The 19,473-nt window shown below is 38.8% G+C and overlaps 1 protein-coding gene across 1 annotated transcript in view; it reads left to right on the forward strand.

Moving 5' to 3' along the window:
• The window catches only part of EFHC2 (EF-hand domain containing 2), an 83,176-nt gene extending 66,163 nt beyond the window's left edge, over positions 1 to 17,013 (forward strand). The window contains exons 11-14 of the mRNA XM_032795811.2: positions 7,030 to 7,227; positions 7,939 to 8,031; positions 13,688 to 13,793; positions 16,685 to 17,013. Of these exons, the coding sequence (XP_032651702.2) occupies positions 7,030 to 7,227; positions 7,939 to 8,031; positions 13,688 to 13,793; positions 16,685 to 16,780 (493 nt within the window). The 3' untranslated portion in view covers positions 16,781 to 17,013. The remainder of the gene's footprint in view (positions 1 to 7,029; positions 7,228 to 7,938; positions 8,032 to 13,687; positions 13,794 to 16,684) is intronic.
• The last annotated feature ends 2,460 nt before the right edge of the window (positions 17,014 to 19,473 follow it).

Below are 19,473 nucleotides of genomic sequence, written 5' to 3' on the forward strand. Positions count from 1 at the left end.
CGGGCAGGGGCCGGCTGTGGGCAGGGGGTGCAGGCAGGGAGTACGGGCAGTGGGTGGCTGTGGGCAGGGGGTGCAGGCAGGGGGTACGGGCAGGGGTGGCTGCAGGCAGGGGGTGCAGGCAAGCGGTGCACACGGCCTGGCTGCAGGCAGCGTGGTGGCTGCAGGCAGCATGGTGGGTACTCACATGGGGACAGCAGCCCAGGCCCAGCAGAGCAGCCAGGAACCCACCAGGCAGCAGCCGGAGCCCCAGGGCCAGAGGTCCGAGGAGCAGCAGCAACAGGGCCAGGAGGCGCCCACAAGGCTCTGCAGCACAGCACCCCCCGGTGGCTGGGTGGAGGAATTACACGATTCCCAGCCGGAGCCCATCAAAGCTTCCCTCGCAGGGAAGCCAGTTAACAAGGGGTTCTAAAATCACTTCTAAATTTAACAACTGGTTCATGCTAACTGGTGCAAACCGGCTCCAGCTCATCCCTGGGGGAATGTAGTAGTTCACTCAAGCAGTGATTAAAGCATGAATAAGTATTTGAGGAGAGGCTGGGTTAATGGAAGTCTGGATTCTGGCAATGATCCAGAAGTGGTAATGAACAAATTTATAGGCAAGTTATATATGGAAGGGGAAATTAAATTCAGGATCAAGGCTAGCTTCAAGATTTCTGGCTTTGGTGGTAAAGGAGGGGTCTGAGCTGAGGAGAGTGGTAGTAAAGTCAAAACTGTCAGACAGAGAAGATTGTTTTACTTAGGACTTCAGTTTTTGAAACTTTGAGTAGTAGTATATGATGATATCAGAAGCTTCAGAGATAAGTTGAGTAGATAAATGGGAAATAACAAGATGTACAATGGGATGTCATCCATATAGAAATGTTAGCTCAGATAGAAACTACTGATGAACTATATTGGAAGAGATATAGGTGAGACGAAAAGGGCCAAAGACAGGTCTTTGTAACACTTTATAGTAGAAATATCAACAAAAGAATGAAACCTCATCTTCAGTAATGAAAAATGAGTATCTAGAGAGGTAAGATTCATACCAGGAGAAGTCAGTGCCACTGGCACCTTCTTTTTGCTCAAGGTATTCAAGGATCAGTGTTAGAAGTTTTATTGAGATCAAATAGGTGTTAGTCCATGATCAAAGTCAAGATATTAGACCATTAAATGCATTGAGATGGTTGGTCTTACTACTACTGTAAGACAGGGCAAAACACCATGTTGATGGTGTTATGCTGAAAAACCTTATCTGAGTAAGCAGTTTATTGCACATGCCCAGTAATTTCTTTAAAAACCAAATAACTTGGTCATTAAATATTTGCTTTGGTCCAAATTATGAACTAATTATCTGAAATATTTTGTTGTTCTCTGCCACGCACTGATAATGTGTCAAAGTCTCTTGGTTACCAAATTGGAGTGGCAGACTTGAGAAGGGCTGACGGCACTTACGTATAGTGGGAAAGGTTTTTATTCTGGGAGGTGTAGCTTTTGTTATATGTAAGCTTACTGTGTATTCTTTGAAGCTCGAATTCTGTGCAGCTGTGAACAGCCTGAATGCTAAGCTGTGTGCAGAGCAGTATGAGAGGGGTGTGGAATGAGATGAATTCTCTCCCCAAGGCTGTGGAGCCGCCTTGTGGTCTGCTCTTTAAGCAGTGAGGCTTCAATAGCTTCCTCCACAAATCTGAGAGGAGAAGAGGACTCACAAAGCAGTAGATCTTCTAGCCTCATCTCTCACATGGATCACCACAGGCCTACCTCTTCATACCTCATGTGTGCTGAGATGCAGGGCTCCTGTAGGGATGAGGTGCCCATCACCTGCAACTGCTGGCCTTCTGAACCGCCTTGTGGAGTGGAATCCCACCAATTCTGACAGGGCAGTATCCACAGATTTGAAATATCTTAACCATGTCTTCCTGTTCCATTTTGCAATATATGCATTACTATAGAATTGCCTGGAAATATTTCCACCATTCGGGGGAAAAATATTTTTATGCCAAAGCAAACAGAAAACCTCTCTGCTTCGATAAAAAGTCAATTTTTTTGAGGAAACCTATGTCTTTTTATTTTATTTTCTTATATGTTACTATTGGTTTTAATCTTTCGCAGCATTTCACACTTAGATGCCTTTACAAAATGCATATTTTTAATACATGCGCACACCTGCTTGACAGCCTGAAGCTGTAAGGGACACTGAAGCTTATGCTCCAGTACTACAGTCTCCCTGGCTTGTCTTAGAATGAGTCAAGAATTTCACTATGCTCTGAAGTTTACGGTTCAGATATACTCCTGTCTGCCTAGTTAACGAGTCAAAATAGCTTTCTCCGTAATGCACAGATCCTCTGTGTAACTTTCCTCAAGTTACACTGAGAAGATACACCCTTAGATATGATGCAGTGAAGCAGAATTATAATTATAACATTTGTTTATTCTGTTTACAAATGCCAAATCATACAGCATAGAAACCAGGAAATTAATAAATAGAATATACAGAATGTATCGGCAGAAGTATTGTTCATGCTATTGAGAAGCTTTGTTAAAGAGACCAGGACACTGAAAGTGACTATGAAATGCTAAGGGAGATTAGAGAGGCTATCAAAATAAAGAACTCAAAATAGTGGGGGATTTCAATTATCCCCATTTTGACTGGGTTCATATCACCTCAGGATGAAATGCAGAGACAAAATTTCTCAATATTTGAAATGACTGCTTCTTGGAGCAGCTGGTACAGGAACCCACAAGGGGAGAGGCAATTCTCGATTTAGTCCTGAGTGGAGCTCAGGAGCTGGTCCAAGAGGTAACTGACAGGACCGCTGGAAATAGTTGACCATGAATGAATATACATTTAACATCCTGTGGTGGGAAAACACCTCAACAGCCCAACAGTGGGCATTTAATTCGAGAAGGGAACTATGGCAAAAATGAGGCGCGTTAGTAAAACAAAATAAAAGGTACCAGTGACTAAAGTGACATCCTGCAAGCTGCATGGTGCTCAGGACACATTAATAGAGGCCAACTCAATGGATTACCCAAATAAAAAAATAGTAGAAACTAAAAAACGAGCACTGTAGCTAAACCATTAGAAGAAAGCAGCGAGAGAAAAAGGCATCTTTAAAATAGTGGAAGCAATCTGAGCTGAGGTAATAGAAAGGAAGCATAACACTGTTCAAATTAAGTGTAAAAATGAATAAGAGCAGCCAAATAAGGAGTTTGAAGAACAGCTAGCAAAAATCAAAATAATAACAAAATATGTTAAAGACATCAAGAAGCAGGAAGCCTTGGGGCCCTGGCGATCAGATACAAAAAGAACACTTGAAAGTAATGATAAAGTAATGCGTGAGAAACAAATGATTCTTGCGTCAGTCTCACGGCCGAGGATGTAGGGAGATTCCCCAAACCGAGCACACCTTTGTAGGAGACAATCTGAGAGAATGTGCTACGATGTGAAGGTCACTAGAGAAGCTGTGAATAAATAATAAAACTAACGATAACAAGTCACCGGGACCAGATGGCAATTCACCAAGGAGTTCAGAAGGAACTCAAAATTGAAATGGGACATATTACATGGTGTGGTCCGTAAATCAGTCTGTACGCCAGTGACTGAAGATGGCTATGTACACCAAGATTTAAAAAGGGCCTAGAGTCGCATCCAGACGATCACATGAGCGGTAAGCTAAAGCCAGTACGACAAATTAGTGGAAACAATAGTAAAGAATAAAATGTCAGGCACCCAGTAGCAAGAATAAATGTGGTGCAAAGTAAACATGCTCTGTAAAGGAGATAATCGTCTCACTAATCTATAGAGTCTGTAAGGGTCAACAACATGTGGCAAGGGGGATTCCAGTGGACATATGAATTATTTCAAACGTGTTGACAAGGTCTTCATCAAGGCTCTCCGTAATTAATGAGTTTGTATGATAGAGAGAAGACCTTCATAGATGTGAAACTGGTTAAAAGACGGCAACAAGTTAGGATAAATGGCAGATTGTTCAGCAGTGAGGGAAAGCTGTGGTTTGCCCCGAGGGTCAGTTGTAGACCAATCCATGTCATTATCATAAATGATCTGGAGAAAGGGGTAAACAGTGAAGTGGCAAAGTTTTGCCAGATGACACTAAACTGTCTCAAGATAGTTAAGACCAAACAGACTGTGGAAAAGATTCAAAAAGATCTCACAAAACTAAGTATGGGCACAGAACGGCAATGAAATTTAATGTGAATAATGGAAAGTAATGCATGGAAAAGTAACCCCAACTATACATACTAATGAGTGGGGCTAATTTAACTATGAGTCAGGAAAGAGGTCTGGAGTCATCGTGAGTTCTCTGAAGATGTCCACACAGTGTACAGCGGGAGTCAAAAAGTAAAGAGGAGTGAGACTCAATAAAAAGATAGAGACAAAGAATGAAGATATCTATGCCTATATAAATCTATGGTATTCCCACATCTTGAATACTGCGTACAGATGTGGTCTCCTTTCCTCAAAAAAGTATAGGCTTAGAAAAAGGCGATCAGAAAGGCACTAAATAGTTAGGGTTTGACATGCGGTCCCTTATGAGAGAGATAAAGGCTAGGACTTCACTTGAGAAAACAGGAGACGAAGGGGGACAGGGAGGTAATAAAAGCAGAGTGATGTGGAGAAAGTGGATAAGGAAAAGTTATTTACTTGTTCCCATAATATAAGAACTAAGGGTCACCAAATGAAATTAATGGGCAGCAGGTTTAAAACAAATAAAAGAACGTTCTTCACACAGTGCACAGTCAACCTGTGGAACTCCTTGCCTGAAGAGGTTGTGAAGATTAGGACTATAACAGTGTTTAAAAGAGAACTAGATAAATTCATGGAGGTTAAGTCCATTAATAGCTATTAGCCAGGATGGGTAAGGAATGGTGTCTCTAGCCTTTTTTTGTCAGAGAGTGGAGATAATGGGAGGAGAGAGATCACTTGATCATTACCTGTTAGGTTCATTCCGTCTGGGACACTTGGCATTGGCCACTGTCGGCAGACAGGATACTGGGCTGGATGGACCTTTGACCTGCCCCAGTATGGCCATTCTTATGTTCTTAAAGCGAAGACCAGTCTGGAAACTTAAACACTCTGTCTGAGTCATGTCCTGACCTCTGGTTTTCAGAAGGTGATATGCAGGGCCATTTACAGTGAGAGACATAGCAGAATCACATGGGTTTAATGAAGATGCTGCTCTTTCATTCATCTTGTGAAAGTTTTCTTGAGCAGTTAATTATAATTTCTTCTCTGACCCTCCTAATCTTAGATTGCAATCTGATTCATCCTTATAGAATAAAAAAATTAAAAGAAAAGAAAACTAAGAAAACAGAGCTCTATGTGCCTTGAAAGCTTGTCCCTCTCACCAATAGAAGTTGATCTAATGAAAGATGCTGCTTCCCCCACCTTATCTCTCTAGCTTCCTGGGACCCACACAACTACAACTATACTGTATAGGGAAGATTCATGTTACTTGACATTGTTTCCTGGCAGGAGAAGTCAATAAAATTCTGAGTTGGAATTTTGGGTCTTCAGCACTCTTCAGTTCATAGTAAGCCTAGGATGTCCCTTAAATCGCAAAAGAGAAAATAATTTCATCTGAGGAAATCTTTGGTGCTTTGATTGTCATTGTCTGAGTTGAGAAAACATATGGAAGGCCTTATTCAGATCCTAATCCTGCAAAGACTTAAGCGTGGATGTAAAGTTATGCATGTGGATCGACCCACTGAAGTGGGTGTGACTACTCATATGTGTAAGGTTATGCATATGCTTAAATCATTGAAGGATCCGGATCTTAGTTGTAAGCCGTTTGGGGTGTGGATAGTCTTCTACGGTGGTAGTATAGTGCCCAGCACAAAGGGCTTTAATTTTGATTGGGGCCTCCGAGCGTTACTGTAAAACACATAACAACAAGAGCGGGACCAAGCTTTGGTATAGTGTTGTATTTCATGCACTCAATTCAAATGCAAATGCTCAGTTTCCCTGTGTCTGGAAATAAGATTTATCTGGAGCTCTGTACACCTTGTCCTCTCCTGCTATTCATCTCCAGTCATTGTAAATAAAGGGTCTTTCTGTGTTACTTAGTACAAATCCAGCTCAGAGTGAATCAGCTGAATCAAAGCAGAGAGTATGTTGTGTTCAGTACCCTTTAGTGAATAGCTCTGAGAATTTAGACTTTATAGGCCCTGGATTGACACTTTTATTTGGGCAGGGCTCCCCAAAAAACAAATCATTTAAAAGAAACAGATACAAAAATCATTACATTTGTGGTAGAGTTTTCGGGGGGCGGGCAGTATGTTTTTGTGCTATGAATTAATTGTTGACTATTAAGGGCTGCATTATCAGAGAATAGTGCAAGGTTTAGCCATGCACCATGCTCCTGACATCTCTCTGCCCAGCTCCTTGTTTTTTCATCCCTCTACCACTCAGAGCTTCTGGGGTGGGGCCAGCTTTCACAGCACTTCCTCTGTGTTGGGAACTTCACACCTCTGCACCATTTGCGTGCCTAGCTCTATGACTCTGTCCTTTTGGCAGTGTCCTCAGCTGTTTCCCTATTTTATGTATTTTCTGTGTAGGTGACATAAGTGTGGTTGTGTTGCTAGCTCATAGTTCTACAAATATCTGATCAAGTAGGCTGGAAGGTAGTTTTTAATTGATAAGATGAAAAAAGATCATGTACAGTAGATGGACAAAGACAGTGATACAATAAATACTGTCTTCAGTATGACTCCAATAAGACAATGCTGTGGAAAGGTACTTCAGAGATTACAAAGATTTGTATAGTACCAGTATTGTGCTAGGTATTCTACAAACCAGTAGGAAGAAATGGTCTCTTCCCTAAAGAGTTAAAATTTAGGTAATTTCTTAAACAGTTTCTTGAGTAGTGCTGCATTCATGTTAAACTATATGGACTTAATATCAGCATCACAAACTGAGTACGGTACATCACCTAATTTCACAGAACTCTTAATTACATTAAATACTCAGCTTTTAATTGACTGCTTTGCTTTATTTTTCTATTTAATTTATTTGTTTCTTGCTAACAGAAATTTGATGGTGAATATCACTGGTGGAAAATTGTCAGAACATGAAATTATGACTATTGGACGTCATTACAGCGAGCAAAATGAGTTTGAAATGGACATCAATTTCCTTCTTGCAGTGGCTCAAGAACAGCTAAAGAAAAATAGCTTTGAGAATTTCGGACAACTCTCTGCTACCTTTGTATACAATGACCGTGAAAAGTAAGATTTCTGTATTTAATTCAAACTAATAATTGCCTTTTTTTTTTAAGCTGGTTCATGATTTGATAAAATTCTATTTGGAGACCCAGGTTCTGTCTCTCTTTTGCCTAGCATATCATGAATGCATTCAAAGGATCAGGTTTCTGGTAGGAGGCACTTAAGGATGGATGAGAACTAGACTGCTTCTCTGTCCTCCTTTTTTCTTTCTGATTTGCTGATGGAGTCTGCATCATTTCAGATGTATTGAGTAGCCTGTGAAATAGTTATGTTCCTGGCCCTGCAACCATAGAAAAACATTTTTTTTAATCTAGGAGGAAAAATAGACATTTAACAAAAAATAAAAAATCTGAGATTTTTATTTAATTCAAAATAATCACTTATATAAATTGTTTGTCCTGGTTTTGTAGGATCATAGATTTAGAATTAGAAATCTGTAAATGGTATACCTTCCACCTGTAGTATACATGAGACTTAAATACTTCAGGGGAAGAGGGCTATGTGTGTAAAGTGTTGATGTTTTTCCTATTATGCAAAAGTGAAAGTGTGTGAAATACGATTTTCATTTTTACCCTTAGATTTTCAACAAGTTTTGTATTGTTTCCTTATTCATAATACATGCATTTGAAATATACATTTTGCTTCCATGTTGTTAAACCTGTGAAGGTAGACAACACGAAGGAAATTTTTTCACTTCATTTTATATTTGTGCAGATGTGGGTTGCTGCCCCATGAGAAATGCAGGACTATTTGCAAGTCGTTCAGATTGCCATTGGCTGATGATCTTCTGCGAGCTTTACTGACCATGTAAGTCAAGGCCAGATAAAACATTGTGGGCAGGTACAAGTCACTTGCACTGTAATGTAACGTATGTTTAATGGGAGGTGAGTATTTTACATAAATTGTAGAAATATTTCCTAAGAATTTCAGCAGTTCACACAATTGTGTATGTGCTGTGCTGCTGAATCTTTTCATGCACTTCTTTGAGTTTTCATACTGGTAAACATTTGCAAATAAAAAGGAAGAGAATCATAGAAATATTGGGCTGGAAGGGACCTTGAGAAGTCATCAAGTCCAGCCCCCTGCTCTGAAGCAGGTCTAAGCCAACTGGCCAACAGTCTGGTTTGAGTTTTAGAATATGGTCTTTGGTCTCTTCTTTTCTCCTACTAGAAATCATTAAGAAAATTATTTTGAGGATATGGAGACCTCTTAGCATCAAGTCAAAAGCAGAAGGAGGTCTTATTTTTTGTCAGGAATAGATGCTTTCATGCATGCAAGCTCCTAGCTTTTAGCAGAAATTCAATGTATGCTTCAGGGATTTACCATTGAATGACAGGATTCTCTACAAACAGCAAGGTGAGGGAAAGTTTGATCACCTTTAAATCCTTAATGCCCAAATCTAGCCCTCCATACTTCACCAAACTCACAGGATACTGCTTGGAGGAGAAACCTTTTAAAGTCACTCTTTACCTGCAAGTCTGCCTTAAGAAACCTAAGGTACCATTGTTTTTAAGCTCAGTTTGTCTATGGACCAAAAGCATTTAGAGGAATTCCCTGTGGTAGCCAGATGGATGACTTCTACAAACTGCTGACCATTCATCACTTCTGACAGTTGAGTCACAAGCATCAGTCAAAAGACGTATAAAATTCATTTTTTTTAGAATTCCCACAAAGCTGTCCAGCACAAAAAGTGCATCGGGACAATTGGCATTTAGAGTTAGAATTCTCATAGTCTCAAAGGCTGTGATTGAATTGATGCAACTAGAGGAGGGATGAAGTGGAGTTTTCCTTTATTCACTAACACCAAAGAAGAACTGACAGACCTGATACATCACAGGCTTCAAAAATAAATATATCTTGTTTGGCATTAGGGGGAAAGATTTTGAAAGTCGACAGCCTCTCTTATAAGGAGGGGCTGAATGGAGTCAGCTTCAAAAAAAAAATCTACCAAACCCCTTTCATTTAAAATTATTATTAAAATAATATACAAGCTTAGAAGACAGGGAGGATGCTTAATATCTATTGGAAGATCATTTCATTCTAAAAGTTGCTTTACATAATAAAGAACCGTGAGTAATTTTAGTGATAAAGATTCATTGAATGAAAGATCTCAGTATATGCAGTGAGTCCTTACATTACAGATAAGAAGAAAGTATTTACATTTTTAAACAAAGGCTTGTGCAGTTGGTACCACTTCAGTAAGGATGTGTATTTAATAGCGACTTTTGTTTGTTTGGGGTTTGTGGTCAGGAAGATGTTTCCTGTAGTGGATTTAATTGGAATTAATTTCTGGTTTATTGGGAGGCCTTAAACTCTACCTTGCAGGTAATAGGAGTGGTTGAAGGATATTTAGTATCTTGCCCTCCATCCCCCCATTTCTCATGAAGGTTGAAAAGCCATGAAACATCTAACACAGCAGCATTGCTGTTGATAAGCCAGTTTCGCTTCTGGAAAGTCCACTGTTTAATCTAAAGCAGTGCCACTTATCACTGATGGCCCTTCATCTGTTTTTATGGATAAGGAGTAATTTGATTTTTGTTTCCATGGGTATTTGTAATGAACATTTCTGAATTTATTAAATATATTAAGGAGAAAAATGAGGCAAATCCCACAACACCAGCAGCTTTAGCTAATGCATTAACTGGGGGTATATATCCTACAGCTTGCAGTTTTTTTCCTGAGGTTAAACGATAAATAACTTATTAACTTTTTAATTTTCTATTTAAAAAGTAATACCCATAAATATCTATTATTTAACACTTGTATATAATACCGCAGATGTCCATGGCACTTATCAAACAGAGTAAGGATTTAGGCCACATTGAAGTAAATAGGAGTTTTGCTATTGGCTTCAGTGAGCCCAAGATTTCACCCGTGGTTTCTGTCCCTTAGAGCATCCCAATCTAAGCAAGTGAAGAGAGAATCCTGGCCAATAATGTAAAGTTATAGTGCATTGAAAGTACTAAGGCAATTCTTAGTGTCTCATTGGTATAAATATATTTTTTTTAATTTACGGAGCAGGTGCAGATTTTTTACCATGATGTATTAAAGATATGCAGAGGCTTCCTATTTGTTTCTACCAGTAAAATGCAACATTTTATTATAGCATTTCTTTAAGTTTATGCAAACATACAAGGAACAGTGAGCTTGTTTAATACACAAGCACAATTAAAAAGCTTGAAAAATAAAATTTTGCATTTTGAAATAGTTGGTATTTTCTTTTGATCCTATTTTTATTTATTCATTGTGAACCTGCACTAATTCACAATTAAAAGGGGCTTACAGACTAGAGACATGGTGAATGAGGAAAGATAAAATGGAGGAAAGGAAGCAGGTAGAGGGAATGTACGACAAAGGTTTCAAATATAAGATCATGTGTTAATTCATCTGTACTGCACACATCTTGTGGCTTTTAAAAAATATTGTAAGTTTTATGCTAAATAATTGCTATGGACACATTTGGGTGGTTTCTCTCAGCGCTGCTGCTGTGAGGTGGTTGTGGGCGTCTAGAAAAGATGGAGGCTTGGCAGCTCAGGAAAGCCTGTGGGGGCAGCTGCCAGGCTGGGGAGGGCTGGAGCTCATGTGCCTCTGGAACCTAATATCCCAAGTGGTCTCCTTGTGCCAGGAGGCCCACTCACTGTAACTCCAAAATTTACTGTAATTCCTATATGGAATGAAGTGATGAACAAGACAGTGGAAGAGTGCATGCATCAAAGACGATCTTTACGCAAACTAGATGCATTTTGAGTAGAGCTGTGGAAAATGCAGCAACTTCAGTTTGCAGCTTTTTGCTGGATGTTTTTTAGTTCCATTTTATAGCCCCCAAGTTTCCATGTGTGTATGAACCAACACACAACGAAACCATTACGTTTTGCTTCAATTTTAATTTGGACAATGCAAAACTGATAATTTGTTTTTACCTGGTGCCACCCCAGGGTCACACTTTTCTCTGAGCACCCCACCTCCCCTGGCTTAACAGGAAGAGGGAGAAGACCTACAGGCATCTTTGATCCTCAGAAGGGCCAGAGCAATGAGATTTGGGCCAGAATAATTCTGTCCCTAGAACTTCCCACCCACAACAGGCCAGGACCTCTCTGCTTTTTTGCTATCTGTTGGTGTGTGTGCCCTGGTGACTTTTACCCAGCAACCTACCCTCTAAAGTCTGTATATTTTGGGGGTGCTATGCTCCCTCCGGTAGGATAGGCATAATTCCCCGTCCACAGCGAAAAAAACTCTTGAGGCAGACAGCAGGACTCAAAAGGCACCCCTGGTCATCCTGCTATACTCTCTCTCCAGCTCAGTGTGGCACCATAGACACACCTATCTCTACTGTGGCCTTAAGGAACTTACAGGTACCAATATTTAGATCTTAACCTTTTACAAACATTTTTGGTTTTTCAGTACCCTATGACAGACAGGTAGTGCAGTATACATTTGTTGGGTATGTGCTAGTCAATATATTTACCACAGGTTAGCCACCAACATTACTTAGCTCATACTGACCAGTTGTACAAACCAGCTTGTGCTAGTCCTTTAATCTTTTCCTATAACCAACTTAAACACTTATCCAGAATATACAGAAGCTATCAAACAAATTGAAGTAGCAGCACAGCATGCTCAACAAATATTCTGTTAAGTCAAAGTGACATAGTACTTTCTACAGCTGTCAGATTAATATTTTAATAAAGTATTTTTCAAAACAAAGGAACTTAAGCTCTGTAAATATTGCTATCTAGAAAAAGAACACTTGGGTTGCAACTTTCCTGGCTGGAAAAGAAACATTTATAAACAGGTTGGGTCACTCAGCACTACATTCTTACAAATTGATAAAGCAGGCTTCTACATGTTGAGGTAATCCAAGGTGAACACGTTTTGCAGAGGCCACAAACAAGAGCTGTCTTCTGCCAAAGAAAAGAAAATTGTTCTCCAAGTATTGTGGGGAGGAAGGAATCTTATAACATATTCTAACCTCAAATGCTTTGATGACGTTCTAGAGCTAAACTAAAGGGGGACAAGGTGTCAAGTGATCTTAGTTGCCTCCTTTTGGAGGAGGCAAATCTAACTTCCTTTATTACTGAAAAGCATTATACTAGCTACTCATATTAACTCGGATCATTCAAATGTAGAGCATCTCTTTCCAGTCCATCTAGTACCTTTGGCTCCAAACTCATAACTCAAAAATAAGGCATCTCCTTATTCAAATTCACCTGTGTAAGCAGGTGCAGTCCATGGTAGTCAAGGGATTTGTATCCACCTACCATATACCAGTATGAATTTGGAATATTTTCAAGCCACTTTTACATAGCTGCCTAAATATGGATTTAGGAGCCTAATTTTCAGCACCCAGGCTTGAAAATTTTCACTCTAGTTAAGGATATTAATTCAAAGACAGCGTTCCTAGCTGTTCAGGGTGCTTTCACAGTCAGATCAAAGGACTTTGGCCCCAATCCAATGCTTGTTGAAGTCAGTTAGAGTCACTGGATTGCACCTATACAGTCTTAGATGAAAGTGGTCTGGTATAGGTTTAAGTAATAAATTCTTTCACTTCCCTATATAAAAAAACGGCTCTGTTAACTTGTACAACTCTGAGTCTGTGCTGTGGATTATATCTTGACTTTCCACAAACCAGCAAAAGGCCAACCTATATACTGAGAACATACGACTTCAAAGGTTCTAAGTAATGAAGTTTTAGGATGTCAGCATAATGTAGTACTCTAACTTTTTCTTCAGAGGGTTGAAAGCAATACTACAGGTTGGTAATAAAAACAAAAACAAATCACGTGTCATAAGGCTTATGAAATTCAATGCGTGTGCACCATAGATCATATTAAGATATATGTGCAATCAAAGGTTAATGCCTGTCAACTTTTATGGCACATGCTAGCTTCTTAATCAAAAAGTAGGAAGTATTTGTCCTGCTCTACACAGCACTGGAGATCACAAAATGGGTGCCCAGAGAATTTTGGATGGGTTCTTATTTTTATGAAAGGATTATAAGTCAAAGTAGCAAAATAAACAAGATCAACTGTATTCTCTTGCGTCTATAGCACCAGCAGGTTCTCTTCCAAACATGAAGACAGGATTTTACAGGGTGCCTCCAAGAACATTTTCACTCTTTATTCCAAAACTATAAGGCTTCCACTGATCATAACGTTCGTGTACTGAAGAAAAATTGGCTAATAGTAATGTTTAGAAAATGAAATGAGTTGAACTCTAATACACTTTAGACAATGAAAAGTCCTATGTGACAGACAACAATGAAGAGTAAAGTTTTATATGAAGTGTAATGTATAGTACAATAGAGACATATTCTGCAGAGTCTTCTCCTTGGCCTGTTGTCCATTTTCTATATTTTTGAAATTAATTATCAAAAATGCAATTTGTTGTGTGATGTAAAATATGGCAAAGTATATTAAAATAGGTCACAATTGAATCAAAATATGTATAAATATTCTGCTTTTAGGTTTGAAGGTGGCAAGGAACAAGTAGATTATAAGAAGTTTGTCAATGGGCTGAATTGGAGAGAGAATCCAGTTCCGACTTTCCAGACAATAAAGGTTCCTATAAAGGTAAAGTTAAGATGTTCAAAACAAAAAAGCAGTGCACAAAACCTGAAAGCCCCTTTCATGCTGCCGCTGATGTTGTTCAGTCATAATATATTAACATCATTGATTTATCCAACAAAGAATATCTGAGACTCAATCTTTATGGATCTTGTCTGGGTTTTTCGAGCAGTTTGTTTCTGTTGTGAAGGATTGGGCGAAGCAGAGAACCAGTATAAGGCATGGGAACTCTGTAACTCTGTTGTGCACAGTCGATGCCACATCTCTAATGGATTTCTAGGGAAATATAGGAAGGAAAAGGGCTGTGCTCTCCTGTGAACAAGGGCATGACTGTCAGGTGCTCACACTTTCTATTACGCAAACCTTATGTTCAGAAGTCACAATTATCAGTTAAGTCTACAAACTCCACTGACACTGCAAAATGTACCTAAAATTTTCTATAACTCTATGGAAACTTGCACAGAATACACCACTTCCTTGGTAGGTAGTGGGAGTAGTATGGAGAAATAAACTAATATGTCTCTGTCAGCCTAGTACTTAGGGTAAGTAAAAATGTCATTTCAGGAAACGGCAAAGATTAATCTGACCTGGCTGTCTTGTGCTGGTATGAGAACAGAATGGTTTAAAATAGCATTGTGCATAATCCAATCAAATTGATTTTTTTTAAAATGTCATAGCAAAGAAATCCAAAGCATCTCAGCGTGCATATAACATTGCTCTTCTGACCCAGCCCTTGACTGCTGATATTGAATGTGTTTCATTTAGTCTTCTCTGCTTCTGCTGGTTTAGAAGCATAGGGTTCTGTGCATTTTAAATTCAACAGCTGCATATTTTCACCAGTTATATGCAAGTGCTGTGTTTTCATCCTGACAACGTAGTGGATTCGCTACTTGCTCACTCTTCTGGAGCCTATAAAACTGTCTGTAGGGACTAGTGAGGGCACAGTGCTGCTGAGTTGCTAAGCTTTCCTTGGTGTCATTTTCTTGGACTGCATAATTCGGAAAAAATTTCTTGTATGCATCTAAGAAAGATCCTGTACATATCTTTACAACATCCACATTATACTGGATATGTTTCAGATTTTAAAAGTGTGTGCTCCATGTTAAGATGAGGGCACTTTTCAAACAGGGGGTTCGGAATTCTAGTCAATGATTATGTTGTGATAGCATCCAGTGATGCTTGTCAGGATTAGGGCACTGTGGTACTAGGTGCTATGCAAACAGAGATAGATGCAGTTTCCGACCCAAAGCACTTACAAAACTAAAAGGATGAGCACCATATGAAGGGGGTGGTGGTGAAAGAGGCAGAAAAATATACAAATATGTTGGCTTGTTATTTATTTCATATTTTTCTCCTAGCTGTATTGGCTGCTTGCCCAACTGCTTCAGACTAGTAATTGGGCACAGACCGATTTCTTGTAGGTAGTGTGCCTGAAGTGAACCTTGAATAGGGGGTGAAGGACTGAGTGGTAGTGAGGAGAGGCAGTGTGTTCAGTTTGTAGTCATAATAAGCCAATCAGTGGCTGTGATCACAGCTTGCCACTTTGCCTCACTGTTATCAGATGACAGTATTTTGTAGGCATCATGGCAGAGGTGATTTGAGGGAGGATTGGTGTTATGGATTTTGTCAGGGAATTTTTCCAGTGAACATGGGACAGCAAGGGAGAAAAGACAAAAGACATTTGTGAACCAAGAAGTCAGTCAGGGTTGGCATCTTTAGTGGAACAAGGGCTGTGATCAATATAATAAAATACCAGGGATAATTTGGGCAGGGTTACATTGTAAAGGTCAGGAAAAGACATTTGTGTTGGCAGTAGAGCTTACAGAAAGTGAGCTGACAGAGCTACAGGCTAGGAAGACCATCTTAGTGGCAGCACAGTGAACGGACTTGAGGGGAGCAAGGTTGCAGACAAGGTCAAAAAGATGGAAATTGTTGGTCATATTCTCATTTTATTATCTGCAGTACCGTAGTGCCTTAGAGTCTCAGTCCTGGATCAGAAACCCATTGTGCTAGGCACTTTGCAAACACAGAACAAAAAAACCCAACAACAATCCCTGCCCCAAGCCACAAAGGTGTATTTTGTTATCCCGCTAGATAGGAGAATCACTTCTGCATTAATTGTTTTAAAAAAAAAAAAAAAAAAAGCTATACATTACATAACATAACTGAGATATCCGGAACTATAGTAAATTAACAAACAAGTTAGTAAATTATCCAAATTGGCTGTGGTGGCATTATTTATTCAATTTATTATTTTGTTGGTTAGCTGTAATATATAATAATGAATTTATTTTAGATGAGTACATTTTAATGAAAAGATGAATAACAAAAGAAGAAAGAGAAGATAACAAAGAGAATATAAATCCTTTTATTGATTCTTTGACTTTCTCAGCTGAATCTTTATCTGAGCTGTGATTTAATGTGGACTACGGTCATTTTGTCTAGGTGTAAGATGATTATATCTGACAAACAAAAATTTTAGTTTGTATTCATACTCAGTGAATTAGTCCTGAAGTTTTGATCTTATAACTTACATTTCTTCTTCGTTTTGTCTACTAGTTTGAAAGCTGACAATTCCTACAAAGGACTTGTTCTCTTAGCTAACCTACATATCTGTGAAGTATAGGTGTCTAACTGAACAAAACAGTACACTAGTCTTTAATTAAAAAACAAGGGCTGAAGTGGAGATGATGGGATATTTTTAATTAAAACTTCAGCAGCATTGGTCAAAATCGATACCATATTTTTTAGGAGGATATGCTTTACAAATTTGTTTTTTTTACAGGTGATTTGCATGTAGAAATGAAATAACTTGCTTAACATTATTTTGGGATATTTCTAGTTATTTTTGTTTTCAAAATGAGTTCTAAGTTTGTCCTCTTGTTTATCACTTTCAGTACGAAGATGACTGGAGTGGGCAGCCACCATCTCTTCCAGTGAAAAGGATAAAATATTTACCCCTAATAGAGGATGTTTTTGGCACTGAAGAATAATCTGGTCTATGCAGGTCACTTCTTTTGAATTACTGTTGCAACTTCACCAAGTGTATCTGGACAGATACTGTAAACTTTCCTTAAAAAATAAAAGAATCACAGATACAGATTTTACTGAATTTAAATGTCTTACTCCAATGTAGAAATATAGTTCATGTATTTTTGTAATTCTTGCAAAATACGAAGTACTGTACTGTAAGTACATGAGCGCAAATAAAAATGTCCTTTAAACTAATCTTCATGTTTGGTTATATGTAGAATACACAAATATTCAGAAGTCTTACAGTGAGAATCAAATGTAGCAAAGTGTGACTGACCCTAAACCATTCTCATCTGCAAAGAAACAAAAATGATCACTAACAACATTAAGTCAGACTATATCAGCACAATAATTTAATACACCACTACCTCGATATAACGCCACCTAATATAACACGAATTTGGATATAACATGGTAAAGCAGTGCTCGGGGGTGGGGGGAGGGCGCATACTCTGGTGGATCAAAGTAAGTTCAATATAACGTGGTTTCATCTATAACGTGGTAAAATATTTTGGCTCCCAAGGACAGCGTTATATGGAGGTAAAGGTGTATTCTCTTCCATTTTTTTTCATGCTGCTTAGTTTTATATTGATGTATCCCTGCTGAATCTTAAGTGTTGTTTATGTCAAAGCCAGTTAGTTTATGGAGGGGTTCTAGCAAAGCACATTTCCTGGTATCAAAGATAATTGCAGCCTACCCAATATAGAAGTAAATATCTTGCAAGTGTAACACAGAAACTCTGAGCTCTTGATTTTTGCTTTACATACCTCCTAAATCGATAGATGTCAAAACTTATTTGGGGAATCTGTGTGAAATGAATTGGTGGTTTTATTTCAGTCTTAGTGAACGAGTGTTCTCAATGTAAAACAGAACTTTCTCATCTGAAATGAATGGATACCCTGCTTATCGTTCAAGATTGTGATGATTAAGTGGAGTTCCTGTCAGTACTTTGCACATATATAGCACTGTATGAGTTCAAGTCATGTTTAGACATGACTTCCTTCATTATCACTACAACCCTGTGAGCTGGTAAGTATTATTCCAGTTTAAGAAGGGTGGGGAAGCTTGAGGCAGAGATGTGGAGGGACTTGCCTGAGGCAATAGTGAGTCAGTAGAAGAACCGGGATTAGAACTCAGAAGGTCTGACTCTCAGCTCTGCACTAGTATTTTCTGTAAAAGCAGCAAAGAATCCTGTGTCACCTTATAGACTAACAGATGTTTTGGAGCATGAGCTTTTGTGGGTGAATACCCACTTCGTCAGACTACATGCATCTGATGAAGTGGGTATTCACCCACGAAAGCTCATGCTCCAAAACATCTGTTAGTCTATAAGGTGCCACAGGATTCTTTGCTGCTTTTACAGATGCAGACTAATGCGGCTACCCCTCTGATAGTATTTTCTGGATACGTTAGTGAAATTATCAAATTCTTTGACTGGAGGATCACAGATTTTTAATCTCAAATTGCAATTTAAGGAAAAGGACAAGTGCTTAATTTACAAAGACAAATACTTATCTTACGATTTTGTATTACAAACAAGTTTAATAGATTATTTAAATCTGATTTGTTTTGTGGTCATACATTGTAAACATAGATTAGACTCCATAATGTTGTAGATTCCAAGGCCAAAAGGGGCCTTTGTGATCATCCAGTCCAGCATCCTACAGGCCACAGTGCTTCCGAGAATTAATTCCTGTTTGAACTAAAGCATATTTTACAGAAAAAAATCCCATTTTGATTTAAAAATTGCCAGTGATGGAAAATCCACCACAACTCTTAGTAAGTTGTTCCAAAGGTTAATTACCCTCATCATGAAAAATGTGTGCCTTATTTCCAGTCTAAATTTGTCTAACTTCAGCGTCCAGGGATTGGATCTTGTTATACCTTTATCTGATAGATTGAGGAGCCCTCTATTACCACATTTTTGTTCCCTGTGTAGGTACTTACAAATTGTGATCAAATCACTCCTTAAGCTATTTTAGACTTGACAATGCCTTCTCACATGTCTGACAAAATCTCTGTGTAGATAAGTAACAAGACTTGTTGGTTTTTTTTTTTTTGGAAAGAAAGTTTGAGAACTACCATCATTCTGTCTTTTGACTATTTTGTAATGCTGTTCTGTGTATTTGTAGTAATACTCACTGAATTTTCTCCCCACTTCTGACTGTGCCTTCTTTTCTTTCTCATGCCCTAGGCAACTTGGATAGCCACAGAAAAATCTACTAGGAATGGTACATAGCAGGTTCATGTAAGGATTTTCATTCCTTGCCACTATGTTCACAATGCACCTGGCAAAATTGTGTGGAACTACATAGCACAAATAATTTCCACCAGATCTTCTGTTCACAAGTGGCAATGAAGAGGCCCCAGCCAATCATAAGCCAGCCTTATTGTTTGTATAATGTAATACAGAATATACAACCCCCCTGACTATTTCAACTCATAATCCCGCCACCAGCTTCCTCTCTCTCTTCACATTGCTAATGAGATGCCTGAATGAAGACAATATCATAAGATTATGTTTCCAGATGGCATAAGGCCACAACTTTAAAGCACTTACCACATAAAGTGGGACGCAGTCCTTGCAATTGATCTTAACTAACAGTCTCTGGAGAAGAGCCTCCCTCATATCCTAAATATATCTTCTGTCCAC

The sequence above is a fragment of the Chelonoidis abingdonii genome, chromosome 1, assembly GCF_003597395.2.
Source record: "Chelonoidis abingdonii isolate Lonesome George chromosome 1, CheloAbing_2.0, whole genome shotgun sequence".
Lineage (NCBI taxonomy): Eukaryota > Metazoa > Chordata > Testudines > Testudinidae > Chelonoidis > Chelonoidis abingdonii.